The sequence below is a fragment of the Haemaphysalis longicornis genome, unplaced genomic scaffold (genome assembly GCF_048455015.1).
Source record: "Haemaphysalis longicornis isolate Haplotype H1 unplaced genomic scaffold, Haemaphysalis longicornis Haplotype H1 scaffold_4, whole genome shotgun sequence".
NCBI classification, from domain to species: Eukaryota; Metazoa; Arthropoda; class Arachnida; order Ixodida; family Ixodidae; genus Haemaphysalis; species Haemaphysalis longicornis.
The window spans coordinates 31,042,354-31,069,681 of record NW_027526361.1 but is presented as its reverse complement, the minus strand read 5'-3'; the positions used below and the strand labels follow the sequence as shown (position 1 = coordinate 31,069,681).

Below are 27,328 nucleotides of genomic sequence, written 5' to 3'. Positions count from 1 at the left end.
TCGTGGAAAACTTTTTATTGGCGAAGTTGGCCTACAATGGGAATACTGGCCCGACGAGATGGTCAACACGTGAATTCTTTGAACTATAGCAGAAAACCAATCTGACACACTCTGTCCAGGCTCAAACGTTCCACATACATATGTACTGAATAAAGGCTACACGATCCTGGTCTACACAATTTTACACGGGAAACAAAACCAAAGGGTTCATCTATCACATAGCTGTCCAGCCTTCACAGCAACAAACAACCTCCAGAACAGTGCTACAAACCACGAGCAATTATACATGTATGCATACCACTTTATAAAACAGAAAACACAACCCTAGCTCTGACGGCCTTAGACACGGCAATTTTCTCAAACTGTAGAAAACTCAAACAAACGCCGAAGTGAGACAACACTGCTCAGCCTGAAAGCAGCAAAAGCATAAAAGCATATGGTGCTTATGTTGAGAGAAAATTTTTTACACGAGCAGCCAAAGCCATAGTCGACAAGCCACTTTTGGAATTTTTTGCTTTCTGCTCCCACTTGCACTTTGGCCATGCATAACTTCCAATATATGCACAAAAAACCTTGCTTTTGCATTTGACCGTGCAAGGTGCCATAGATTTTACGTGCAGTGCAATACTTGCAATGACAGGGGCAACATTCCAAACCCCGTAACTCCAAGGGGCATGAACCTAATGTGAGATGCAGTTGCAAGTAAAACCAGTTTGCTTTTTGTTCTTTTGCAAGACATGTTCAACCTCAGCTTAGATCAAGCAAGAGAGTCATTTGGGTGTTAAGGATTAAAATATCTACCACACGTCAACCACTACAGTCGTGATCAATTTGCATTGATGCGGAGAAAAACTCGAAGTTGTTGACCACATACGAGATAGAAAGTTGGTATTTTTTGTTCTTGAGGAACAAACAAGAAACCAGTAATTTGATTTCATAAAAAAAATTAGACTGGCAGAAGGTTACGAAAACTTAAGCACGGTGATGTGTGGCGCTCAAACTTTTGTCACAGCAGATGCAAGCGCATTGCGGAAATCTTCGTGGCCACTCATAGGTTTGTTACAATCCGGTGAAAATTTATTTTTGTAACGACGTGCTCTATTTACTTTATGCCTGACCCCCTAGAAATGCTTTTTGGCCTTGACACTAAGCATGGAGCAAAAAATATAAGAAAGGTTTGCCAGTGACACGGAAGCATGGTGAAGTGAATGAGAAATATTTTTGTCACTTTCTTCACCCTTTCACCACTAGGGGCAGCACACATCCTACAAGCTGCTTGCAGCAGATTTTATTACTTTATTACAACAATATGCATCACACTTATTTCACAATGGGTAGTGCACTTTAGCAGCATGTTTTCACATTATCTCCTACAAGGGTCAACCAGCGAAACGCCAGCTGTCCTCGCCAGCTGAAGGGTGAAAGGTCAGAAGCCAATATTTATCAAACATTCATGGATTCTTAGCACACCTTTCAAATGCCGCAAAATCCTTCTAGCCCACTTATGTTCTGAAGAGCCCTGCTCACATTTCTGCTAGAGCGCTCGTGGCAAGCCAGCTTGGTGCTCCTAGCAGTGGATGGGCACAGAGGGTGACAAAAATTTCCCACGGTGTGAGTCACGATCGTTGAGACACCTGCGAAGGTTGCACCACACGCTTGTTGGACGAGAATTAGATTGGAAAAGCTGTTACTGACCTAAACATCAGCTCTTTAATGTCCCAATTTCCAGGATTTCTATTACAAGCAGAGATGCGAACGTAACACTTCACAAAATCACAAAAACAAAGTTACAGTTGATGTGTTCCACAGCACCCTCATCTAAACTGATGTGGTGTTCGGCAATTGAAGCACCTTCAAGCTTACATGTCTTTCTGGCAAGCATATCCATGACAGTTGTTAAATTCAGTTCTCCGTTTACGTAAGCCGTGCATACATAACTTAGCACACAAGAAGCTAAGCTTCCTGAAGCATCTGATCTAAAAAACTGCACAAAAATTTTTCCCCCTTTTAAAATGCTGAGTGACCAAGATCGTCCCCGCTAAGTGCTTAAATGTGGCTAAACCGGTCACCAAATAAAAACAGTACCAAAAGGTATTGCTCCGGGTTTTAGGCTCCTGTTACAGACAGCTTGCAACACCAGTAATGCTGAGCAGAATATGTTCTCAAAATGAATGTCGCGCATGATTTTTTTTGTGGTGTGCTTTTTGGTTACACTTGTTTAATTTCATTCTGATGCCTGAACTGTGTTTTTTTTTTCTTTTCATTCTCAAGCACCCACATGCAAGAAACAATAACCTGGACATACATTCTTGATAGGCCTTAACCAAAATACAAACCAGCATTAACCAACGAAACAGCAGCATGCGCCTCACCAAGCTGCAGTTTCCAAAATACAAGGGCCTCGTAAACAATGAAAAACCATAAAATAAAAGTACTGATATAAGGAAAACATGACAACAGGAACACCTTAGCATTAAGTGCCATTCACTCAAGCAAATTTAGTGCCCACAAAGTATAAGCCTCACTCTTCTTTCTAAACTCATTGTGTACGGTACATTCGTGCTTAGCAAACTTATACTGGTGCAACTACAAAAAAAGTGGTTACTTATAAAGAGATTGGCTAAATGCACGCTGCTAGTGTGAGTATAATAACTACAGCACAGAACTTGAAAAACATAACATAATGCTGCACATCCACTAAGGATCATGCAATAAAATGTAGCCACTAAAATCAGCATTTAACAGCTCTCGAATACTGCTCACATTTAACAGTTCAGTACAGCTGTTTACAGCAATCAAGACTTCAGGAAACCAGATACTTCGCCTGCTAACTTCAGTCAACATACCTGATTAAAACCAACCATCAAAAAAAAAAAAAGTTTTTATGCTCTTTCTGTAATGTAATTGACAACCTTTCATGATGGTCCATGGATCTCTTACATTTCTAATAATTTGCCAAGACTATCTTCTTACAACTCTCGAGAGGGTACAGGATATTGCTAAATTACAAAATCACAAGGCATCATAAAAATATGGACTAAGCAGTTTCTATAAAAAAATGTTTGTCATATAACCTTTGGAAAAAAAATGACTATTTTCAGTGACTGACACCCTGAGCCCATCGTCCAAGCATCATCATACGGCATCACACTCCCAGCTGTGCTCGTTATAAGTGCCCCCGGCACGATTTCGCACTCTACTGTCCTCTTTTACAGTCTCTTTTTAAGATCACAAAAAATCTTGCACTAAAGCAATTTTTTAAGGAACATTTTACAATTCTTCAGCTGTTCAGAAACTTTGTGAGTGAAAAAAATCCACCAAGTCTACCTAGTAAAAAGCCAATTTTAATGAATGAAACTACTACAAGAATTATAATTTTCCAATTTAAATCTTCGTCTCACTTAGGTATGACAACCAGTATGCCCATAACAAAACAAAGCACAGCTAGCAGTCAGCTTGCCAAAATTTGACAGCAAAGTTGGCCCTTTTTTATTTCCCTGGCGTTGGAACTAACATCAGAGGAAGACATTAGAGTGATGCTAAAACTAGCATGCATTTAGTCCTGCGAAGCTTTTCACGTGCTTTTCATGGTCCGCGACGGCATGGATTAAAAGTCGCACCACCTGTTTCATAAAACTACATGAAGATGACTGATGTCTGAATCAAATGTGCATCTCATAGGCATCTGCCAGGGTACATCGCAACTGGCCAGCCTAAAATAATGCAGACAAATTAAAAACACTCGAAGAAGAAGCTGGTATTAAGCACGGACACCGGTAAAAAATATTGCATATGCGTGACCCACCACCACATAGATGAAGCAAATGATGATGCATGAACAACTGCCAGCAATTTAATTGGGCTGAGTTTGCGTACAGCCGGCTGGCAATGAAACGAAAAGAAAAAAAAAAAAGACTGCGAGGATTTTTGTTCTAGTAACTCTCCCTCGCGCCGCATTTGGGGATGTATATCTGTGGGTGTGAAAATGCCAACCTACAGAAGCATGCGGACCAAAGTCCACGGGAGCATTACTAGAACAAAAATGCCTGTGGTCCGCAGTTCGTTTTTTTCGCTGCCAGCCAACCGCACCTCTGGGTTTCCTCGTTCTCAGCCCCATTAGGTCCATAAATGTCCAGCTGTGCGCCCACGTAAAAGAAAATAATGCTTAACAAAATGGGTGACGATAAAAGGGCCTTGAGGACACCTAAGCACTCATGAGTACACACTGTCGTCCAAGCATTGTTTACAATCACTCCAGACGAGTTTAAAAAAACAAAGCAGCAATTTGGGAGATCTCGGAAGTCGTGAGAAAACCCGGAAAGCTAATGGGCAGTTGAGACGCAAGATTTTGGGTCAGCATCACGCGTGCCGCGGCACCGTGGAAACAAGGGTGGGTGTCCGCTGGGCGGCACGTCCCTAATCGAGGAACCGGGGCGTGAAGTGGTCCTCGACGTGGTTCTCCAGATACGCACTGGGCAGGCTGGCGTCGAAGAGGCAGCCGCACACGGGGCACGACACCTGCCGGTGCTCCTCCCTCATGTGGTCCTCCCAGTCCTCCACTTCCTCCAAGCACAGGAAGCACACAGTGGGTCGCGCCTTGGGCACGGCGACAGGCCTGGGGGAGGGAAGAGCCGGTCAGCCACCACTCTCCATTCGCTCCCCAAACCATTCGCTGCGTCCTAGGCGAATCTACACTTTTCTTGTTTGTGGAGCCATAAAGAAAATTTTCCTTTATTTTTTATAATGCTGTATTTGTTTTAAAAAGCTGCCACCAAAACTTCTCCAAAACATAAAAAACGGTAGCACATTTGGCAATTTAGAGGGGTTTGGCATGGTGAACAACTTTGGAGTAGCTTATGTAGGTCAACGAGGGCTTTTTCCATGTTGTACCAAATACTGCAATGATGAGAAGATGAATTTGTTGCATTGATGATAATGAGAACTTGCTGGCATAGATCAATATTGAAAAAGCACAGCAGGAAAGCCAAACTGGCAACTATCTTTTCATTTTAAATATTTAAATCCGTTTGCGCAAATTTCAAAACACTGCACTTTTGCAAACAAAAATTTGTTGTCAACCACCTGGGTTGCGTGTAGTCCCAGATAAATTTGCAGATGGTTTTGGAAAAACAAAGGCAAATACCCACCAACGCTACAACAAATCAGGTATCCAATAGTTCACTGTTCAATGATTGATTGATTTCGGGGTTTAACGCGCCGACGCAACGCAGGCGATGAGGCGCGCCGTAGTGGAGGGCTCCGGATTAATTTTGACCACCTGGGGATCTTTATCGTGCGCCGAAATTCACTGTTCAATGTGAGATACCTTTACGTCAACAGGAGAGTGAAATGCTGGGCTTGTTGGTTCATAATGTAGCAAAAAAGAAACCAGCGGCAAGAACATGCAGGACAAGAGAAGGAGGGACACAAACACAACGCTGGACTACCAACTGATTTAATCGGGAAAAAACGATACACTTATATGCAAAACCACACGCGCGCGCACACCTTGACAGCATGAAGAGACAGCTTTATACAGCTAGGAAGTGAAATTCTTTATCTGTTAGAACCACCGAAGGAGCGCTGACACATGTCTCCTTGTTTTTTCTTATAAAAAACGCCTCAAGTACCGTAAAAACCCGCGTATAATACGAGGTTTTTTTCCAAATTTTACTCTGTTAAATTTGTGCCTCGTATTATATGTGGATCCCAAAGTTTTCCCCCAAGAATTTGCACTTTCGGTTTCAGCGGAGGGAGCGCCATCTTGCTGTGGCGTTAGCTGGCTGCTGCTTCTCTCAGCCGGCGCCATTTAGATTGTTTTGACTAGGCGAAGGATCTCGGCACGTTCACCGCAAGTCTATCAAGATGTCGGGTGCACTAAAACAGTATTCGTCTGCAATTAAAAGAAAAGTTATTTTATGTGCCGAGACCATCAGAAATTGCGCTGCAGGACGGCAGTTCGGCGTTACCGAAGGCAGCATTCGTGGGTGGAGAAAGCAACTGGTGCTTGACTGGATAAAGTTTGTGTGGTGTCGGCGGCCTGGAGCACTGTTGGGGATTCCCGTCAGTGCTCGTGTTGGACGCCTTTCGCTGCCACCTGGCCGATTCCGTGAAGAAGTTGTTGCACGAACCCCGCACCGAACTCATTGTCATGCCAGGAGGAATGACATCCCAGCAGCTGCAACCGCTAGACATTTGCATCAACAAGCCTCTCAAAGACTGCATCGGGTCCTGCTACCAAGAGTGGATGAGGACAGGATACCCGTAAGTGACAGCTACCGAATGGCTGACGCGGGTTTCTCCAGCGGTGCTTTGTGGCTGGATCGCGGATGCGTGGGCCAGCATTCCAGAGGAGCTCGTCAGTCGCTCTTTTAAGAAATGCGGCATCTCGAACGCCCTTGATAGCACTGAGGACCACTTTCTGTGGGAAGACATTTCCGACAAGGCGACTTCAGCAGACAGCGGCAGCGACCCTGACGATGACTAAACGGACGTCGGGAGACGGTGCCAGCGAAAACTGACAAAGACTGAACGGTAACGGCAGTGCAAATAAATGTTTTATGTGCTCTTTACCTCGCATTATATGCGGATGAAAACTTTTTTTCTGATTTTGATGTCCCCGAATTACACCTCGTATTATACGCGGGTTCGTATTATACGCGGGTTTTTACGGCTCACGCTCACGTCTTGATTTGCCCCTCCCCACAGTTACGGCATGGTGAAATTTTGGAACACAATCCTGGCAGCTTTTTGTATGTAAAGCTAAATTGCTACCCGTGCCCGAACTCAAAGTTGCTCGGTGCTGCCTCAATCTTTCATTAATGCACCCGCCCGTTTGTCCAATATATATTTTTCCGCAGGACAGTGGGACGGAGTAAACAACACCCACCGCGCACGACGTAAACTTAGTTTGGTGGTTAGTCTTGCAAGGGTCGCCTTTCCGATGGCCCCCAGTAATTTGGGAACACAGCCCAGAAAGTTTTCGTGGTGCTGAAAATACCATGGTGACACCAAATCTTTGCGCTACTTTTTTCAGTCCATGCGATGTCCTGTGGAAGTAGGGAATCACTTCCACCTTTTTTCTCGCATTCTTCTCTGGGCAGCAAGACTTTCCAGGAGGCTTGCTTAATTTCCTACTCAAAGATTCCCCGACCGCCAGCAACATATGAGAGGGAAAACCAGACGATTGCAGGCGTTTTACTTGTTCTTCAAGGCTCACCTGCATGACATGCGGGCAACTTTTGTTCAGGGCGTTCAGAAAACACAGGTTTGCAATCCCTCGCTTTACCTCGGGCCATCGGAAAGGCGACCCTTGCAAGACTAACCACCAAACTAAGTTTACGTCGTGCGCGGTGGGTGTTGTTTACTCCGTCCCACTGTCCTGCGGAAAAATATATATTGGACAAACGGGCGGGTGCATTAATGAAAGATTGAGGCAGCACCGAGCAACTTTGAGTTCGGGCACGGGTAGCAATTTAGCTTTACATACAAAAAGCTGCCAGGATTGTGTTCCAAAATTTCACCATGCCGTAACTGTGGGGAGGGGCAAATCAAGACGTGAGCGTGAGTTACTTGAGGCGTTTTTTATAAGAAAAAACAAGGAGACATGTGTCAGCGCTCCTTCGGTGGTTCTAACAGATAAAGAATTTCACTTCCTAGCTGTATAAAGCTGTCTCTTCATGCTGTCAAGGTGTGCGCGCGCGCGTGGTTTTGCATATAAGTGTATCGTTTTTTCCCGATTAAATCAGTTGGTAATCCAGCGTTGTGTTTGTGTCCCTCCTTCTCTTGTCCTGCGTGTTCTTGCCGCTGGTTTCTTTTTTGCTACGTCAACAGGGTACGGATATCCCCACATACAAATAATTTCTAAAATAATTTTTTTTTTATTATGTGCATCTAAGAATATTTTTTGGCAGTAAACAGCCTCATGATGATACAATTGCAATATACATCTTGAATTATTTCAACCAAGAGAATTAACATAAATATGCTTCACCGAGCAGCTTAGAGCACAAGATATTTTTTTCTTCCTTAACCTACAGAATTAGCTAAAAAACACACCAATCCTACTACGTTTAGCTGTATCTAGGGCATAAGCAATGCCACATAAGGTTTTTTCAATACACAGTGAAATTTCTACACAAATTTTTTTTGTACATTGACCAAAAATAAAATTAGCTGTTGATGCACAGCTGCGTCCCCGCGGACGTATTTCATCATAAAGTCGGCCAAGAAACACCAATTCCCAGTAAAATGACGAGGAAGCATTCAAGGTAAAATTACATAATACATCTATACTCAACTGTGCGATACCGGGCATGGCAAAAGCAACCGCAGAAGTTCTTTCCTAAGATTCTTCATTTTCCTTATGAATGACAGCATTGCATAGTACTATACCTAAAGCACGTGATTTGTCAAAAGCATGAGGAAGCAACCAGAACTTACTCTGGAGCAGCAGTTGGGGTAGGCTCGCCGTGTTGTTCGGGCATTTCAATGGCTACAAAGTCGCTGTCCAGCTCAGCAGTTTCTGCCTCTGACTGAATTTCTGCAGAAACAAGGACAGTGAAAAAATAAACCATGGTACAAACTAGCACCAAGGAGAAAGCAGCCGCAATAAACTTGAAAAATAAAAAACCAAACCCCCCCCCTTACCGCCCTTTTTTTCAGCTGCACTAAAATGAAAGGTGGCACATGTTACTTTTCTACACCATACCTTCACGCACTGCAGTGACACTCAAGCACAACACCATTTTTATTTCGTCATCAGTGATAGCCACGAGGTATCCCTTATGTGTAATAGAATTTCTTCCCCCCCGTGGAATTTAGCAACTGCATGTGAACCATGACAGTCAGCTTTCGTGCGCCAACCTATCATACCCCTGCCCAGTCAAGAAAAATAATAAAAATGATAAGCTTTAAAGTTAAAGGGTCCACAAAGACAAAATCTGACGTTGCTTAACGTGTTGGAACTTACTGATTCTTATTTCACTTCAACTGCAAAGCTTTGCCTTGGTCTTCTAAAACCTGCCATTGATAGCAATTTCAGCTGAATGGAGCTTCTCTTGAAAATTTTCCTTGGTTTTCAGTTCATCCAATCAAAGTTGTTCCGCAGTGCAGAAAGCAGTACGAGCCCGATACGATTCTGTCATTTTTCAGTTTACCAAAGAGCTACTGCTACTGATTGTGGCACGTTTGTAAAGCAGGACCCCTGTGTGACACAACTTGCTTCCTGCCTTCACTTCGAACTGCGTTCAAAGTGAAGGCAGGAAGCGGTTTTCTGAGGACCAAGTTACCATGCACCCTACCAGCAGGGTCCGGTGCAGCCGCCGGCACGGTAGCTTCCACCTGTGCCGCTGCATCGGTCGTCGCAGCTCCGTCCGTCTGCGCAGCCACGTCCTTGGCGGCCGTGCCTTTCATCCCGACGGGCCCTCCGAACCCCTTGGGTGGCGGCGCATTGACCAGGCTCCAGCCCTGCCTGTTCTGTGGGACGAAGCGGTGACTCCTTGCCAGCGGGGAGGGCCTCACTTTCTTCCAGGCGAGCGTGGTCACCTTGCGGGACTTGACGCAGGTGGGAGCAGCGATGGCGTCGTCTCTGGCAGCCGTCTTGGGCCTGGCGCCGCCCCGGCAGGATGCATCCGTGGTGCTGACGGCTGTGGGGGGGCACTCCTGGCAGGTGAGGTTCTGGATGCCCGACAGGCAGCTGGACAGGTCCACCAGTGGCGGCATGCGCATCTGCGGGGGGGCTCCCTTCAGCTGTGAGAGCAAGGGCACACTCGGTGTCACTAGGTAAGATACAGAGTACCGTCACTGAGGCAAGCAAGTGAGCAACGGCGGACACTTTGTGGTTTATCAGTGTTGCCAGATTGCCGCTTCTGCGGCCTCACCGCTAACTTGGACGAGGTCATTTGTAAGCAACACTGCCGAAAATGCAGCAACATGGCCTCTTCGGACACAGCTGAAACGCTGCGAAGCGTGTTATCTTTGATTCGCATTCGGAACGATGCCAGCCGCACAGCAGGGAGGAAGAGCTGAGACTACCCCAGTTGACCGACAGAAAACGCATAAACGCATAAACAACAAAATGGTGGTGCCCATGAACCGTCGCAGTGTAAACAAGTGTCACATGATGTGAACTGACCGATGATCATAGTGGCGGCAAGGAACAATAGGAGAAAAGAGTGCCGGTACTCTGTCACCTATCACCCCATCTAGTGACACTAGGCACACTTTCCGATCCACTAGCTATGATAGTTACGCACGCAACACTAAGCTGCAGTGCTTACTCGAGCAGAGCAGAAGTGGTCACCAAAGCACTTCACTAACTGTAGACATAACTTTGAGCAACTACAAGCCCACACGATAGAGAACGAGAACAAGGTTTGTTGAAAGAAGGCGACCTAAGATGCTACAAGCCCTCAGTCAGCCACTTTTTACTGGAGCAAAGGTACAGAGGACATTAGAAGGCATGAGAGATGAAAATGAAAGCAACCAATAAGCTACATGTGCACACAACACATCTGAAAGGCAAAAGTTTCTGCCACAGCCCAATTCACAGTGCGCAAATGATGCCCATACAAATGAAATAAAACATAAAGGTGACTTAATAAGTTCACCAGTGTCAATGCGCACTTCTCATTGTGCAACAGGAAATTTGCAGCGTAGGAGGGAGAAAAAAAAAAAACGTGTGATCTACTTAATCAAGGGTGACAAGTTTCTTTTTTCCCGACTGGGATAAGTTTAGATCGGGCGCAGCTCTTACATAAAAGGAATGCGGTGAAGGGGACAAGCTGCACTGTGTTCAGAGCACTTCAGAAATGCTCCTTTCCAGGCTCCAGATGGCCCTCAGAACTAAACATATTCGCGTATGCCTAGCCCTCGTTGCTTCAGCGCCCAGGTTTTGAAGATTATCATTGCCAGTTTGCAGCTGGTGTACATACATCTATGGAAGTGTTTGCATATGCATAGTATGCAAGTTTGATCAGAAATACAACTCCTTCCAAGTCCCATTCTGCAAAATTAGGCACAACACCGATTTTTGCTGCAAATAAGGAGCAAAAACGTAAAAAAAATGAAAAAAAAAAAAAATGTCACAGGTCACTTCGAAGGCCATTGTGAAAAAGTGCTTACAATTAGCAAGCAGACTTATATTGTTTGCAAATTCTAGGCACTAATTTTTCATTGAAAGAAGGCAGAGGTCCACTTAAAAGGCACGTTTGACAGGGGTATAAGGCTTGTATGTCAGGAGCATCACACATCACACTAACAGTGTAACAGCTAGGCAACCACCCCTTTCGAAATGGCCGTTCATGCTACTACAGTAGCCGACCGATTTTCCGGACCTGGAGGGGAACGAAAGATAGTCCGAATAAAAGAGCAGTCCAAAAAATCCGTAAGTCATTACTCCTGTCCTATGGGACAACTGGCGGTTCCTCGGGAAAGTCCGGAATATCCAGCAAGTCGGAATTTTTGGAGTCCGAAAACACGGTTGGCTACTGTATTGCTATGTTACAGACTATGATGTTATATATCATGTTGTTACCTCAGAAATCTCTGGCACACTGCTCGAAATTTTCCTTGGAGCAAGCAGGTCGGGGTTGATTACGGTCAATCTAAAAGGAGAACCACCATCTGGAAAAAAAAAAGAGAGAAGCAAAGGCAGCTTGATTAAACACAAAAAATGTTTTCACACGACAAAAATAAAATCGCTTAAACCTTAAAACTGGTCTAATATGCACCAATTTTCTAAAAAATACCCAATAATCTTAAGTCTGGTCAGAATTTTGCTACTGGCACACATTATGTGTGGTAATTTCCATTTTTCCGATTATCAGCAGCTGATTACAGGTCAACGTCCCCACAAAAAGATCAAAAACTGAAAAACGGAGTGATGCAAGAAGCTCATAGATGAAGATGCCAATTTTTCCCCCAGAAAAGAGAAATCCTCAGTTCTTAAAACCACTGCATTTCTCTCTGTCATGCACATTTGCACACACAAAAAAATTTCCTTAAACACAGCACCATTAGTGAAATGATCTCACAATACTTTCATGTTGTAGTTTCTGGAAAAAATCCTCAACACCACTTTGCTAGGAGAGCTTCCACCCTGTTAAAACACGCAGAACCAGAATATCTGATAAAAAGCTTGGCTAGTAAAGTATTTCTTCCAGCAGCCCAGCTCCACGTTCACGACACACCCGATGCTCTTATCAGTTAACGCACAATGATAGTAACCTCCTGCGGTGGCTCAGTGGCTATGGCGTTGCGCTGCTGAGCACGAGGTCGCGGGTTCGATTCCTGGCCGCCGCGGCTGCTTTTCTGATGGAGTCGAAAAGCAAAAACGCCTGTGTGTACGAGGTTTCAGCGCATGTTAAAGATCCCCAGATGGTCAAAATTAATCCAAAGCCCTCCACTACGGCGCGCCTCATCGCCGGCATTGCGTCGGCGCGTTAACCCACACAATCAATCGATTGATCGATCGATCGATCGATCGATCAATCACTCAATCACTCAATCAATCAACATAGTACCACTGTGTGTGCCAATAACCCTGTCAATCAACACTACTATAAATCAAAGAGAGGGAGAGGAAATGACAAAAAAGGAGTCTCCCAAATGGAGATGACTATGTTTGCCTACCAAAGGACTACGTTAAATCCTGATTGGTAGGTAAGTTGAGTTCCAACTACAAGGTGTGTCTGTTCCTTTCTTGAATAGGCACCACTTCTTTATAAGACGAAAATACCTATACATGTGTATACGTACATGGACAAGATGATGAAACGCCGGCAGTGCAGTCACCATCCTGAAATGTGAAACAAACAGAACACTTACTACACTGCCACTTAAAAAATTCTGCCAAACCAAAGCCAGGAGCGCACCAAAAAAGATGAAAAGTATTTTTAGAATCCATTCTGTCACTACAATGTTTGTTCAATTTGAACAAAAGGTCAGCATAAATGACTAGCCAAAAATGAGGCTTAATTATCACTAGAATCAGTAGAATGTGCACTCCCATTTTGAAAAGCCCATCCATAGCTGTCTGCTCCACTGGCATTTTCAACGCGAAAAAATTTTGAGACAATCACACCTTCAATAAAACAGATACAGAGCCTAAATTCGAGTAAATCTGCTGAGACCAAGGATGTGGGTTCGATTCCCAGCCACGGCAGCTGCTTTTCAGACGGAGGCGAGAAACAGCAACACTTGCGTGTCGAGATTTCGGAGTGAGTTAAGGGGTGACAATGGTCTTGAGTACATTTTTGTTATTTTTTAACTTATGCGCTTGAGATTTATACATAGTGCGTATTTTAACACCTTAAGCGCAAATATTCAGTCAGTTTTCGTCTATGGGGTGTAAGTTTAGAGTTGTGCAACATGTTATGCCACTCCGTTTCTGGCAATTTTTTCATTATCTGCCAACTGCAAGAGACGATGCATACCATTCCTTGCCGTTGGTCCTGAACATCGTACAAAAATATAGACAACTTGGCTAACTTTATTACGCTCCACGTGCAAAGCTACAAAGCTAGAACTGATTGATTGATTGTAGGGTTTATGAAGTCGAGACAGTGACGGAATCCCGTCTGGCCCGGAGAATACATTTCAAACACACGAGACGCCGACCAGTCAAAAAATCGTTCTTGACGTTTCGGCTTCCAGCACGGAAGGCTCCCGTGCTGGAAGCCGAAACGTCAAGAACGATTTTTTGACTGGTCGGCGTCTCGTGTGTTTGAAATTGTAGGGTTTAACGCGCCGACGCAACGCAGGTGATGAGGCGCACCGTAGTGGAGGGCTCCGCATTAATTTTGACCACCTGGGGATCTTCATCGTGCGCCGAAATATCGTACACACGGGCATTTTTGCTTTTCCCCTCCATCAGAAAGGCGGCCGCCGTGGCCGGGAATCGAACCCGCGACCTCGTGCTCAGCAGCGCAACTTGTCTGGCTTTTTTTATGCTTTGTAACCACACCACTTTTTTAACACCGCTGCTGTTCAAGCATCGCTGTTGGGCTGGTGAACGTGACCAGGAAAACCTCGCCGAGCGATGACGTCATCACACACGCCGCACCGCTCGACCTTGGAAAACACTCTGCTACAGAGTACTAGAAGAGAGCGGTGTGTCATTCGGGGCTGATCAGGGGGTCCCTTTTGCGATAAAAATTTCTGCTGAGGAACCCCTGTTGTAAGCAGCGCACCTGGCGGCCGCTGCTTGCCAGTTGGTTTTAAGAGCTTTGTTTGTTCAATTAATTCTTATTTATTGTCCTAAATAGTCTCATTTCTTTATTAAAGTTTCATAAAACCTGTCAAACAACTCTTTATTTTGATCTAAAAACTTATAGATGGCGCTAGCTGCAACAGAAGTTCTCTGGGGAACGCCTGTGCTCCATACAATTTTTTCATCGCAAAAGTGACCCGCGCCCTCCATTGATTTTCCCCGCACGACACACCTTACTGTCTAGTACACTGTAACTCTGCTCAGTGTTTATGGCGTGATCTCTCACATGCTATTCTCCTCGCCAGTTCATGTGCGTTCGCGCCTCAAGAGGGAAGCACAGAATGGCTCGCGCTAGAGACGCTAAGTTTGCGAAACCAGTTGCCACTGGTTCTTGCGCGTGCTACGCGGTCCACTTTGGGGGAAGATGTGAATGCCTGCTAACAAAACGATCTGGGCCCACCAGTCATAGAGAACTTTCAGCGGCAAGTTCAGAAATCCATGTGAGGTGCAACAGCCGGGTCTTCAACAAAGGGAGAGCTTGGGAGACAGAAGAGCGTCACTCCCGAAAAAAAGAAAGCGGGGCGCGAAAGCCGCCGCGCAGCTACTCGAGAACGGATGTGACAACCTCGGTCCAATCCCGAAAAAAATAACTGGTACCAAAAATAAAACAACACACTGTACATACTTTAATGACCGAGTGTTCATTCCTTTTTGGGGGGCTAACAACGACAACACGCAGAAAATTTGACCTTGCGTCGAAGCATAACCACGCAGAAAACTTGGACGAGTCTCCAAGCTCAGTAAAGCATGTTGTTCGGCTAGTTGGTCCTGAGCTCGTCCTGTCTCTTCTTTTCCTTGTTCCGGCCGTATGCGCTAAGAATGATGAACCAACTCTGCGCTCGTCCCGTCGCTTCTTTTCCTTGTCCCGTCAGTATGCGCAGTTTTACGTATAAGGGTCTCCAAGCATAACCACGCATAACCTTATCCGAACTAAGAATAAGCCAGGCGGGGCCGCCAGCTTTGCTGTTTGCCTCGTCTTCGTGCCACTAATGTGAAGCTGCCCTACTTTCTTTTTCTTTCAAGTGCCAAATAATCAAGGGGGGGGAGGTGCAACTGCACGAATTTGTGAATTCCCAACAACCTGTGCGAAACAGGAAATGACAGTAACTTCCCTGCTGCAAACGGGCATGACATTCATCGCTGCTGCAGAAAACGAACTGAACTCTGGAACCACTGCTCTCTTGCGTGGCCTTCAGTAGTCCGAAGCGGGAAAGAAGGCAAACGGGTAGCTCACCTTGCCAACACACTGGCAGAGGGTGAGCAGGCGCTCCTGCTTGGCGGACTTGCGGTACAGCTTGGCGTACTCGTCCGCAGCAGCGCTCAGGCGGCCCATCATCTCCTTCACCTTGTCCTCCAGCTCCCTGGCAGCCGACCCAGTGAGCAACACGTTGCTGTTCACCTGGTGGACGGATGACAAAAGCGACCAGCACCAGTCAGTCGTAGCACATTGTATCAGCAAGCTTCCCTTAAAATTCAGGCTTGCAAGACAACTCCATATCGCCACGACTGTGCGATCTCTATGATTTGTCTATGATACTTCTGTGATTAAGTTTAGTTTCTTTCACACTACCGTTGGCTATTAGCTTATTGCAGTCTTAGGTCAGTCATGTGAGGCTGCCCCTTCCATAGCTGTTTTGCTATCAAACAGTGTTGCAAGCTGTATCTTTACATGTAGAAATTTCTAGCCAATTTTGTTTGACATAAAAATGTCGGGCCATCAGAGAGATTTTTAAGAAAATTTGGGGATTTTTAGCACTCTGCATACAAACAGCACTAAGCTACTTTTGAAATAGTATAGATAACAAAACTCCATCCCTCGGAAGCTGGAACTAAAAATGCTAAAACATTACGGTGGACCCTGCCATTCCAGCCAGATTTGCGACGGGAGCTTACCTCATTGTCAAGGGTCTCCCCATCCTCTGCAGTGCCGACACAGGCATCAACCGCCTGAAACAAACGATGATGAGGCGTGAACCAGTGGCAGAACCTTAGCCTAGATCCTGCAGGCTAGTAACTTGCAAATCAACAAAGTGGCAGGCTTAGTCCCTAACACTGCCCCAGCACCTATCATGCTGCGTGCCAGCTTCGGCGAGTATTGCCGCCTTACATTGCAAAGGGGTTTCAATAGAGTCGATTTACTATTGCTCAACAATTTGTTGTGATCCTGCTGCACTTTGTCCAAATGAAAGCTGAAAAAACGGAATCATCAAAGTTCGAAATAACTAACTAAAAAGAAAAACAGCACTCTAGCACAGTGAAATCTGGGCTTGCATAAATTCAGCCTGACAATTTTTCCTTACCCGAGCCAAAGCAGTTGAATTGGACTCATCGCAGCGAACATGGAACCTTAAAATGCATAGGCTAACTTTCTAACAAAGCCACACTGACTTATGAGCACAGGCTAAGGCAAAATTTTTAAAAAAGGTGACTTTTTTTTTTCTTCGCCATAACGGAAGTTCTTCTCCTTATGCACATTTTTCATATTCACACTTATCTTAGAAGGTTGTATTTCTGACTCAAAAACAGTTTTTTCGTAAGCAAGTTGTAAGTGACCAAGTCCCATTGTAGAATGTGTTCCGTGTTTATTGTCATTTTTCCCATCAAGAAACTCCCAGCTCCAGATCGAAATGTTAGTCCGGAACCAGCTGTATTAAGAAATAGTTTGGCAACCATTGCATAGCTGATTTTTCAGCCAAGGCAATCCAAAGACGCTGTGCACGTTTTTTCAACATTTGTGCTTCGGTGCCGCACGCCAAAAGAATGTCTTTGTAGGGCTTCACACTCTCAAGATTGCAACATTGGATGCGGTTCTTTCATTCAATGATGGTAGCATCGCACGAGCCAGCATTTTGAAATAATTTGGATTGAACCCTGGGTGCAACACCACCATCAAGTGGCTAAAAGAGCTTGACCAGAAAAGATATTTTGCGAGCAACGCTGCACGACAGCTCACAATATAGGCAAGGCAGAACAGACGACAGGCTGAAAAGCAAAAAAATTACTCCAACAGTGATTAGAAAGCTGGTGCTTTCTAAATAAATGACTCGAGTGGCTCCTGTGGCAAAAAAGTATTGTTTTACACCTTTTTCTGACTTTAAACTCAATTATCTCAAAACCGCTTTCTATAACATAGGTACACCCTTTGTAAAAATTTTGTGGACCAATTTTAAATCTTTTCGTCAGCGCGTCGCTGAGGACGACAGACCCAGCCGTTGCGGAAGAAGCAGCCGTGGCACTCGCACTCGTGCAACCGAGCATGGACACCGTGGTCACAGATTCGAAGTCAGCCTACGCAAGCTTCCGAAGGGGAGTGATCTCTACCGTGGCGCGAGCCATTCTCTCCAAGCACAAGCCTCCTGGACGAGCCATCGAGCTCACGTGGGTACCGGCTCACTCGAAGGTGGAACGCAACGCCCTCGCCGACCACCACGCCCGAGAACTGTCCATCCGGGCCGAGGACGAGCCGGCTGAGCTACCGTATATCGTGACGAGCTTTAAAGACATTACTCAGATGTACAGAAACGCGAGGTGCAAACTTCCTGAACCGCACCCACAGTTAACCAGGCAACAGCAAACGATCCTGCGGCGCATGCAGGCGGGATCGCTAGAGCATCCCGTTCTGTTACACCAAATGTACCCGGCGCAGCACGACACACTCTGCCCTTTCTGCAAAACGGAAAGAGGCACTCTGGCACACATCATAGCCGAGTGCAAAGACCTCAAGAACCCCCCACCTCCCCTTCCCCCCAACACCCCCAATCCCCAACCCCCCGAGCGATGGGCGACCTTGTTGTCCAGCCCCGCCCTGCCAACTCAGCTGGCACTGACGGCCAGGGGCCAAGAGTTGCTGGAGGCATATGGGTCCCGTGAATAGGAAACCACCCCGTCTGGTGCCTGCGCGCACCATAGAATTTTCGAGCTCAGTAAAGTTGATTCTCTCTCTCAAGTTGATTCTCTCTCTCGACCACAAAGAACTCAAAGAATCTGCTTTACCTTTAAATGTGACAAAAATATTTTAAGGAAGTAAGAAAGAAAGGTGTTTTCTATAGCTGTCCTGCCTAGCTCGGGACATAGGCTTGTACATTGAATTTTCTGCAGCCTGCGCATTTCTGGCTTGGCCTACAAAATTTTGACAAAGACTGTACCATTATTTCCTACATCTTCCAGGATAACCAGCTGATTCTTTTTCCTGTCATCTACATAAGTTGTCATATCTGCTGTGCCAGAATTGAAAATATGCACGCAACTGTTTTTTGTTACAGAATTTTCAATATAAAAATTAAGCTAAAATTTAGGTACTGGCAAAAAAAAAAATATTAAAAATTTTAATTTTAGTCTGATTTCAATAATTCTCGTACACTTAAAAGAGCCCAAAATTTTGAAAGAAAATGACGTATGCATTTAGGGTTGCCACCTGACCGGTTTTGGACCGGCCCGACCAGATTTTAAAACCACGGGTCGGTTGCCGGTCTGTACCTAAAACCGGCCGACATTGGCCCGTTTTTTGGCCATTGTGCAGCAGCTATTTCTTTTTTGGCCGTTTGTAAGCGTCAATACAGCCACTACCACGATAAATGTGTCGACAAGCTCTGAGCTCCGCAAAGACACACAATCCAAGAAAATATGTGGCCGAGCGCGATTCCTCAGATGGAAGGGGACCAAAAGTATGAATAACACCACAAAATGCCGCCGGCGCGGTCAGCAAGGGCGGTTACTTTTCACTGCAGCACATTCAGAGCAATAGCCAGAATCTCACTTTGAAAACGTTATGTGGATTCCTCTGTAAGAAAATGCTACAATTTATGACATTGTATGCAAAAAAAAAAAACGTGACGTCTGTTTTTAACACAAGTTCAACTTTCTCTATAGCACGTCCCCCGCTCCCACCCCCCACCCCCTAAACGGCCTTTTTTTTTTTTTTTTTTTTGCGGGGAAAGGTGGCAACCCTATATGCATTATGTAGATACCTTTAGTAGATGCCGAGAAAAATGTACCTCAAAATGGCCAAAAATGCATGGGAAGTATAGGGCTTACCTTGTGCCCTTAACCAAGTAGAAAAAAGATATGCATTGATAACGGTTTTCTAGATAGCACAATGCACTTTTAAATTTCCTGTTTCCCAAAAGGTCAGCCTAGAGCATGCTCCAAGTTCACCCAGACTACCTAGCAAAACTAAACGGTTCAGCTTTTCTGCACACCACCTAGCGGGCCAGTTGCTAAAGTCAAGTTAGTGAAGCTTTGGGTACACATAAGCAGTACCACGCAAGCACCAACGGCAACCAGCTTCAGAAATTTGCGCATGGAGTAAAACACACTTACAGCTGGTTTCTCGGACATCAACTTCACGGCCAGTTTGAGATTTGCATTTTCTTTTGCACGGCTCTTAGCTTCCTTGGTCATCTGAAAACATAATAGGAAAAACAAAAATGGTGAAAAAATTTCCATTCAGTCAAATCCCGTTGCACCAAGCTTGACAGCAACATCAAAAAGCTTGATACACGCCTAAGCCCGGCACACCGTGGAGCAGGATTTTATAATAAAAGAAGACCCATCCTTTCACAGAGCCGGTTAGTCCCCTACTGCACTGTTTTGAAAATATTAGAGTGCGAAGCAGTCGCTTTATTTTCTTCTGTCCCCTTTTGCTTAACATTCATCTATATTTACAATTTCTTTTTTGTGCAAGTGCGAAACAAGACCCTTCTGGGTGAAAGTGAGGGTGAGTGAGTTACCAAAGTGTAGTTCTTCCAAATTAAACAGGGGCGTGTGCTGTCTTCCCGGTCCCTTTATCACAGTGGTTAGGAAAACGAAACCAGACATCTAACTTGTTCAATTAACATACAGCAGTGCCAAACCGAATGTAGAAAATGGCAGTTGATATTGTTTTGCTGCAGCTATCAGACATGCATGTTGGAATTAAAGACAAGACAAAGTTAGTCATCCCGTACCGTCTATACATTATAAAAAAATTTGTGGGCGTTCTTATTCCAACCTGAATAAGATGGTTGTATCTGGTTGTATCATGTTGGGTTTTGTTTCTTTATTCCTTGCATTACTAATATGTTCCTTGCTTCATTCACTACATTCTATCACCTACTAAACGGAACAGCAAAGAAGAAGAGTAAGAAGAAGAAGAAGAAGGAGGAGGAAAAGGAGGAGGAGAAGGAAAAGGAGAAGGAGGAAAGAAAGAAAGAAAAAAGCAGGCAGCCAGTATGCTGCCAAAGCACCAAAAGATGCAGGCTAACAGCAACTTGAAGCAGGGTTATCACCAATAAACCAGTTAAATCTAAGAACAATATGCCTCCAATGTAATGCTACAGTTCCACCACAGCTTTGGCGCAACCAAACACCCAATGCATTTACCAGGTCTGGCAGCAAGGGTCGCCACTTACCACGCTAGCCTCCAATGTGAGCCCCGACATCAGAAATCGACCTATTGTAACAACAGCCACTCAAGGAGACTGTGCCGCACATCCGGCCGGTGAGCTCTGGGCTGTTCTTAATTGCCACAGCACTCCACCAATACTTTGTCGGTTATAAGTTTTAGCACCATAGTTGGTTTGATACAAGAGCTATCATGCTGTGGCATGGCTATTGATGTCGAAAGCATTACAAAAAAAATCACACCTGCCATTTTCTCATAAGGCAGTGATGGCCCAGGTGAGCCATAAGTTTGCCGATTGGTCTTCCAATTTTAATCACTTTTATAGTCCAAAGACAGAACAAATGATTAGGCTAGGCCATCACGCAGCGTAGGGCTATTTGACACTGGAACTAGAATTCCTTACTTGTTGTACTAGGTTTGATCATCGGTTGCGAACTGCAGGTTTTGTCCCTATGATGCCGAATCAGCGTATTGCCTTCTCATTGTTAGCTGCTTCCCCAAGCGTGTCACAGGGCCCTTGCTACGTCACCTAATGGCACCGTAAGCAGATAATTTAAAATCTATCCCTCTAAACACATATTTCCGAGTGCAGGTTTCCCATCAAACAAAACTGCAGCAATTCATAAGATGCCAAATATTCTACCTAAAGCAAAGTTTAAATTTCACCCTTGTTTTAATTTTACAAGCCCACAACCAAATACAATTTCTGTCTGCTTTTTACCAGAATCAGCCAACCCATGCAGGTTGGGAAATATTATGGCAAAACGAATCTTCTTGGGCTGTAATGACTTTTCTTCTGTTCTCCCCTCTACTTATCGTAATTAAATGCAGTTTGTGCACAAAATCACATTTGCTACTCATGATTTCGAAATCTTCCAAATGAAGTGAACTTGTCTATTTTTTTCAAGCAGCCCGGAAATCAGAGTCTTGTTTCCAAACAAACTATGTGGAATTTAAAAAGGAAGAGAAAGAAAGTAATGCAACTTCTACATTTCACACTACAGCAAGAAAAGTTAGGAGCTACAAAGAGCAAAATAATAATATTAAAGAAAATGAAACAGAAAAAAATGGCACCATCTCCCCTCCGTGGATGATGGCGAGGGTGCAGAGTACGGGGACTCGAAATGACATCCAAGTTGCGCCTCCAGTGACATCCTATTTGCGCCCCGACCGTCAGTCGATTTGAGCCGCGAGTTGCACCTTGATTATTTCCTAAATGAAACTGCACCTCACGGCTGAAATCGAATTTCGCTTGATGGTGGTGTGCGCACGGATGGGCGCGGACGGACATTGGGAGGTCCTAAGGTACTCTGCACCGTTACAGGTGACGGGTTAAGCCGTTTGACTCTCGGTAACTGACTCGCGGTCGTAGCCCAATGGGTAAGACGACTGACACTAACTCTGTCTGGTCTACCAGACACAGGCTCGAATCCTGCCGCTGCCTGTGTGATTTTTTGCGATTGCAAATGCTATGCGCGTGGACGTGGACGGACATTGTGCGGTCCTAAGGTACTCCACACCTAAAAAAGGAACAAGGACAGGTTAAAGAGGTGAGCTGCAGCTCCACATGCGCCTTACGTCAGCTATCTGGTACTTCAGCCGTTCAATTTCATTGCGAAGCAGAGCCTTGGTGGTTTCTTGGGCACTGAGCTGCTCTCGGACATTTTCCAACGCTTCCTGCTGGAGCCTGTAGTCCACCTGCACAAAGCGGTAGTAGCATATGATAAGATTCTCTGCACTAGAGGGCCATCGCTTGCCACACACACTTGAAAACACACAAAGAATGTGGGATGCTGTAATGAAGGCACCTACAACGAGCTTGTCGTGCTCTGCCTTCACAGCACAGTAATTCTTGGCTGACGTGTCCAACATCTTCTTTGCGCAGGTCAGTGCCGTGTCTTTTGCTTCCAACTCTTGGTGGTACCTCCGTTTCTCCTCACTCAGTGCCTTCTGGAAGATTTACGGAGGCACAGGTAAGCACACAGCTGACAACATTCACAGTGTTAGGCTAGACTCTGACGGCAGCTTTTGCAGCAGCTACATAACATAAGCAACTGGTCTACTCCTTGCATGCGGTCTGCCGTGCCAACCACAGGCACTGTTAAATGGGTCCCAAAACACTGTTTTAAACATAGTCCACAGGCTCCTGCTATTGCAAGGCTACACGCTAAGGGCACCCAAGCTGAATACCGCGTGTTCTCGTACAGCAGAAAGCTCACTATCCCACTGCAAGGTTTGCAAAAGTCTTAAATCCCCAAAACCATCCTCCACACTGCTCCTGCTCCTTAGCCCCCGTCATCAGCTCCTGCTAAAAGAAAGACATAGCTTAAATATCCAGGAGAAGCATGTATTTTTATAGCACTTACTGAAAGGCATGCACAGTTAGGCAGTCCAAAATCACCAACGGCTTTCTAGCAGTGGGCGGGTAATTTCAAGAATGCATTTACCACAACAAGCATGATGAGAAATTTGACCCTCTGATGTACGTTACTCAATATGACACCATCCCAGCCGCGGCATATCAATGGCAACTTGCTGCAGCTCATGAGAGCCTACTTAAAATGGCAAAGCGATTCAGTCAGCGGTGGGAGGCAAGAGACAGGCGTGTCCGTATATACCATGCAGTCGGCTGTCTTGGCAGCGATGCCCTGCTTGAGCTCCCAGACGAGTGCCTCGTTCAGCTGGTTCAGCTCCCGCTCCTTGGCCCACTCCCTCCTCTCGTCTTGCAAGTGCTTTTCATCTTGGCTCAGCTTGGCCTGGTACCCCTGGAAACGGACCGACGCAGAGCAAAGTAAAATCGGTGTCTGGTTGGCCTCATCTTATGTCAGTGGCAGACCCATTCTAAAACGCAATGCAAGTTACAGCAACTTGCTGCCAGCACATGGCACAAAATGTGCAAGCAAAACGCAACGACTCCAAGTGTCCACGAAATAAATGCAGAAATGTGATCTTCTCGACTTCCCAAATAATACCTTGCTTGATGTACGAGAAACACACATATTCAAAAAAGAAATTCAAACTTCGTGGTTTCATGCGGTGAAGCTACACTTCGGCTTGAAGTGCTCTGCAGTGGAAGGCTGCCAATTAGTTCAGGCTGTCTTTCGATTTAAGCAAAGTTGTACACTGTCTCCATGGTCCCACTGAATGACAAGCTACGAGCAGGTATGCCAAAGGAAACGCACAATTAGTGCAAATAATCTCATTGCAGTCAGCAAAAACAGCAGAGATTCAATAGCTTCCTGTGAAAAAAATTCTAGCTTTACTAATCCTTTGCTGTTTTTTTTTTGTTGACATGCCTCCCACTGGTTTTTACATTCACCGACTTTTGCAATGCAGCAGTCCTGGTCTGCTTGGTAGGCAAAATTTTTGCTTTGCACAAATTAGACTGCGATCTCTCCACACAAAAATGCACACGATTTGCAGCTACACAAACTTTACATTAAGAACAATAATGAACACACTGATGGGTGCCAATATCCGTGAGCAACTAATGAAGCAAGTAACAAAGACTGACATTTGGACAATGCGTTAAAAAAAATCTCAAGTGTGAGCAAGCCAAAATGGGGTGACACAAATTTAAATCCCCCCCGAGGTCCTTTAACTAATGCCAAAACCTCAACACTCAACAACGTTATTTTTTGCTTTTCCTTCTGCCTCTCTCACAAATCCAGCCACTGTGTTCATTAACTGCTCTTGCAATAGACAAAGCATTCACATTTGCTGCACTACTTCAGTGCACGCTTACCCAGCTGCTCGAAGGGTGTTTAGTTGTTTGTAGTCTGAACAGCTAGTGTTCGCATCTTATCGTGTCTACACATCCTTGGAAGTAAAAAATGAACTGCAATGTGCCTACAATCTGAACCATCACTCACTCGATAATGTCTCCTGTAGGCACACAGGTCCCGAAGTTCTTTGGCACCAAGTGCAAACAACATCTCGTCGCCACTGTCCCCCTCGAAGCTGAAGGCATCGCTCACGGCCATGACTGCTCCCTCGTGCAAGAAACGGGCCACGTACTCACAGCCCTGCTTAAGTTTGTCATCTGCAAAGGCAAAAAACGAAGCCGGTAGACAAAACAGAAAGTTAAGTGATTCATTGCTGTTGGCTTTTTTCTCTGGCTGTAAGGGGAACGAGGACATGCATTAATATTTGCACCCTTTTTAAACTCACCAGATGTAAACATTTCCTGTTTCTTGTGATCCTATCGGTGGTATGAACTGCAACAGTCTGCCTAACCCTCTTCAGCCATTAACTTTTATTTCATTGTCTTTGCAAGATAATTTACTTTGCTACATTCCTATACATAGTGAAGCAACTTGCTATGTAAATGCAAGATAAAATGATGCCAAACAAAAATAAGAAAAGAAAAAGACGTGCATTGCGTGCTTTCGCGCCATCGAACTACCTCTTTCTCAGTTTTCAGGAAAAGTCACCTTTGTCAGGCCTGATCTGTAGCTTTCCCTGCACAGCCTAAATCAAGAACTTCGACAACTTCAGTTGTCTGTCACAAAACTAAAAGCCCTCATAAATGGCACCACACGACTACATCAGTGAGAACTGCTCAAAAAATAGCACACAGAATAGCTTTAACTAGCTGCCTTCAGGACACCCCCCGATCCCGAAAAATATTTGCCACAGGATACACCATTTAGGCTCAACTAGATCTCACTTTTGGACTGGGCATCGTGCCCAACTTTAAAATGCTGCACTTTGAGCTGTGGCAAAAAAAAGAAAAAATGCCAGGCAAATATCATTTACATGCTGTGCGCAAAACACAGCGAGAGCTGCACTTGCATAACCCAGGTAAGATGTTTCTGAGTGAGATCGTTGTCGAGAACATTCATGACTGACGAAGTGGCCTTTGTTGGTGTGGCCTAGTAAACCCGGTTCACGCTGCTTTACGCCCAGTAAACTTATGTATAAAATCCTGCGGGCACGCAGAGAAACACACAGTGGAATTACGACAAAGAGGTATTGCTGCTACTTTGTAGACAGTGGGACCTCGGTTCAATTCCCAGCGAGCGGCAATCCATGGATCTCACATTTCCCCTAGCGAGAGTTTTCGCTGCACACAGCAATGGCACAAAATACTGAGAACGCTTCCATAAGCAGTTTTCACTGTAAGCCGCCTACTTAGTAACACACCTACTAACAGTACTAACATACTGCAGCATTTATTATGGGGTTTGACATGCCGAAGCTACACTTGGGCTATGAGGCGCAACACAGTGGACGGCTCCGGATTAATTTCAACCACCTGGTGATCTTTAATGTGCACCGAAACCTCGACACATGGGCGTTTTTGCTTTTTGCTCATCTGAAAAGCAGCCATGGCAGCTGGGACTGAACCCGTGTCCTCGCACTCAGCAGCACAACGCCCTAGCCACTGAGTCACCACAGCGGATGCTTTGCAGCATCAGGCAATCTACACACGATGACATGTTTTAGAAGCCAAACAAGCCATTTTTCTTATCTTATGCCAAGATTAATCCATGCAATCCACCTCAAAAGGATGGCCAAGATCTCAAAACAAGAGTTTTTGACCCTGTATAATCCCCGACGACTTTTATTGACACATGCAGAAAACGGCGTCAGGCTGGGCACGCTTACGCGAGCACACTGTAGAGGCCACGGCGCAAGGAATCTTACCATGTGCAACGAAGATTGTGAAGGTGTCAGACTCGGCATCTTGAACCCACTTGTCAAAGGGGATCACTGTAAGCTGCTTCAGGGAATCTGCCAAGCAGAGCTCAGTGACGCAGCTGCCAGGTGTGTAGGGCCCAGATATGTGCAATTCAAGCTCCACTTCTTCCCAGACGGCAAACTTGCGGTCCTTAAGCTGGCTGAAGTGCGCGTCAATGCCTTCCATTGGGAGCCCACTGCTTTCGCTTGCGATGCCCGACGATTGTAAGGTGTTGCTGCCCGTGTCAGCAGCGATATCAGTAGTATCCATCGCTCACAGTGCGGGTTTCCTGCAAACCAGCGCAGCGCAATTTGTGACGCAATTTGTGAAACGAAGAATTACAGCATAGGATTTCCGCACATTTCTGCCTCGCTTAGCAATTTCCCCGATGTGAATGAGGCAAAAGGACATGCAGCAGCCAGCCAAAAATGGGAAATTTATGCTACGATAGCAACGAGTCGCTTAAATGGTACTGGTTCTTGATAGACGCGTATTTGACCAAGCGAGTACACAATGCGAAACGTTCAGAGGAAAGCAAGCGTCAACGAGGTCATTTGTCTCGTCAAGAAATCGCATACCGTTTAGTGACATGAACGCAACTGGGCGATGCGAAATTGGCAATTTTCCACATTCTAATTTGTTTACAATGGTGCTGTCTGCACAAGACAGGGAAAAAATCAGCGTGGAAATAAACTACGCCACGTTCATATGAGTTGCTACGCGATTGCTGGTGGTGCACTAAGCTGGTGGCCCACTAAGCTAAGAAATGCAGCGAACAGCGGATGAGATTTGGCCCGCCAATCTGCTACTTAAAGTAAGCTTCGTGGTGCTATGCCTGAGCCCAAAGAGGTTAAAGAGGACAAATAAAGCATTAATACTACGAAGTATTGATAACGTCTTACCGGACACTAGGTGCGATACGGAGAGCTTTCCAAACAACCAAAACAAACACAATGTCACGTGACCCAATATGAATCACGTCGGGCTGAAC

The 27,328-nt window shown here is 45.3% G+C and overlaps 1 protein-coding gene across 5 annotated transcripts; it reads right to left on the bottom strand.

Moving 5' to 3' along the window:
• LOC144178448 (uncharacterized) lies at nucleotides 1-27,328 on the bottom strand. 5 transcript variants are annotated; one of them, XM_077706308.1, is made up of 15 exons: nucleotides 27,240-27,328; nucleotides 26,304-26,626; nucleotides 24,527-24,696; nucleotides 23,273-23,419; nucleotides 22,467-22,604; nucleotides 22,233-22,352; nucleotides 19,592-19,672; nucleotides 16,166-16,219; nucleotides 15,507-15,671; nucleotides 12,760-12,799; nucleotides 11,537-11,625; nucleotides 9,303-9,750; nucleotides 8,443-8,542; nucleotides 4,473-4,615; nucleotides 1-1,634 (listed from the first exon to the last, which is right to left on the bottom strand). In XM_077706308.1, the coding sequence occupies exons 2-15, from the start codon at nucleotides 26,605-26,607 to the stop codon at nucleotides 1,474-1,476; spliced, it is 2,160 nt and encodes a 719-aa protein (XP_077562434.1). In that variant the 5' UTR covers nucleotides 26,608-26,626; nucleotides 27,240-27,328; the 3' UTR covers nucleotides 1-1,473. The 5 variants fall into 5 exon arrangements, with proteins under 5 accessions (XP_077562434.1, XP_077562438.1, XP_077562437.1 ...); XM_077706312.1 differs by having other exon boundaries at nucleotides 9,303-9,729; XM_077706311.1 differs by lacking the exon at nucleotides 27,240-27,328 and adding an exon at nucleotides 27,216-27,237.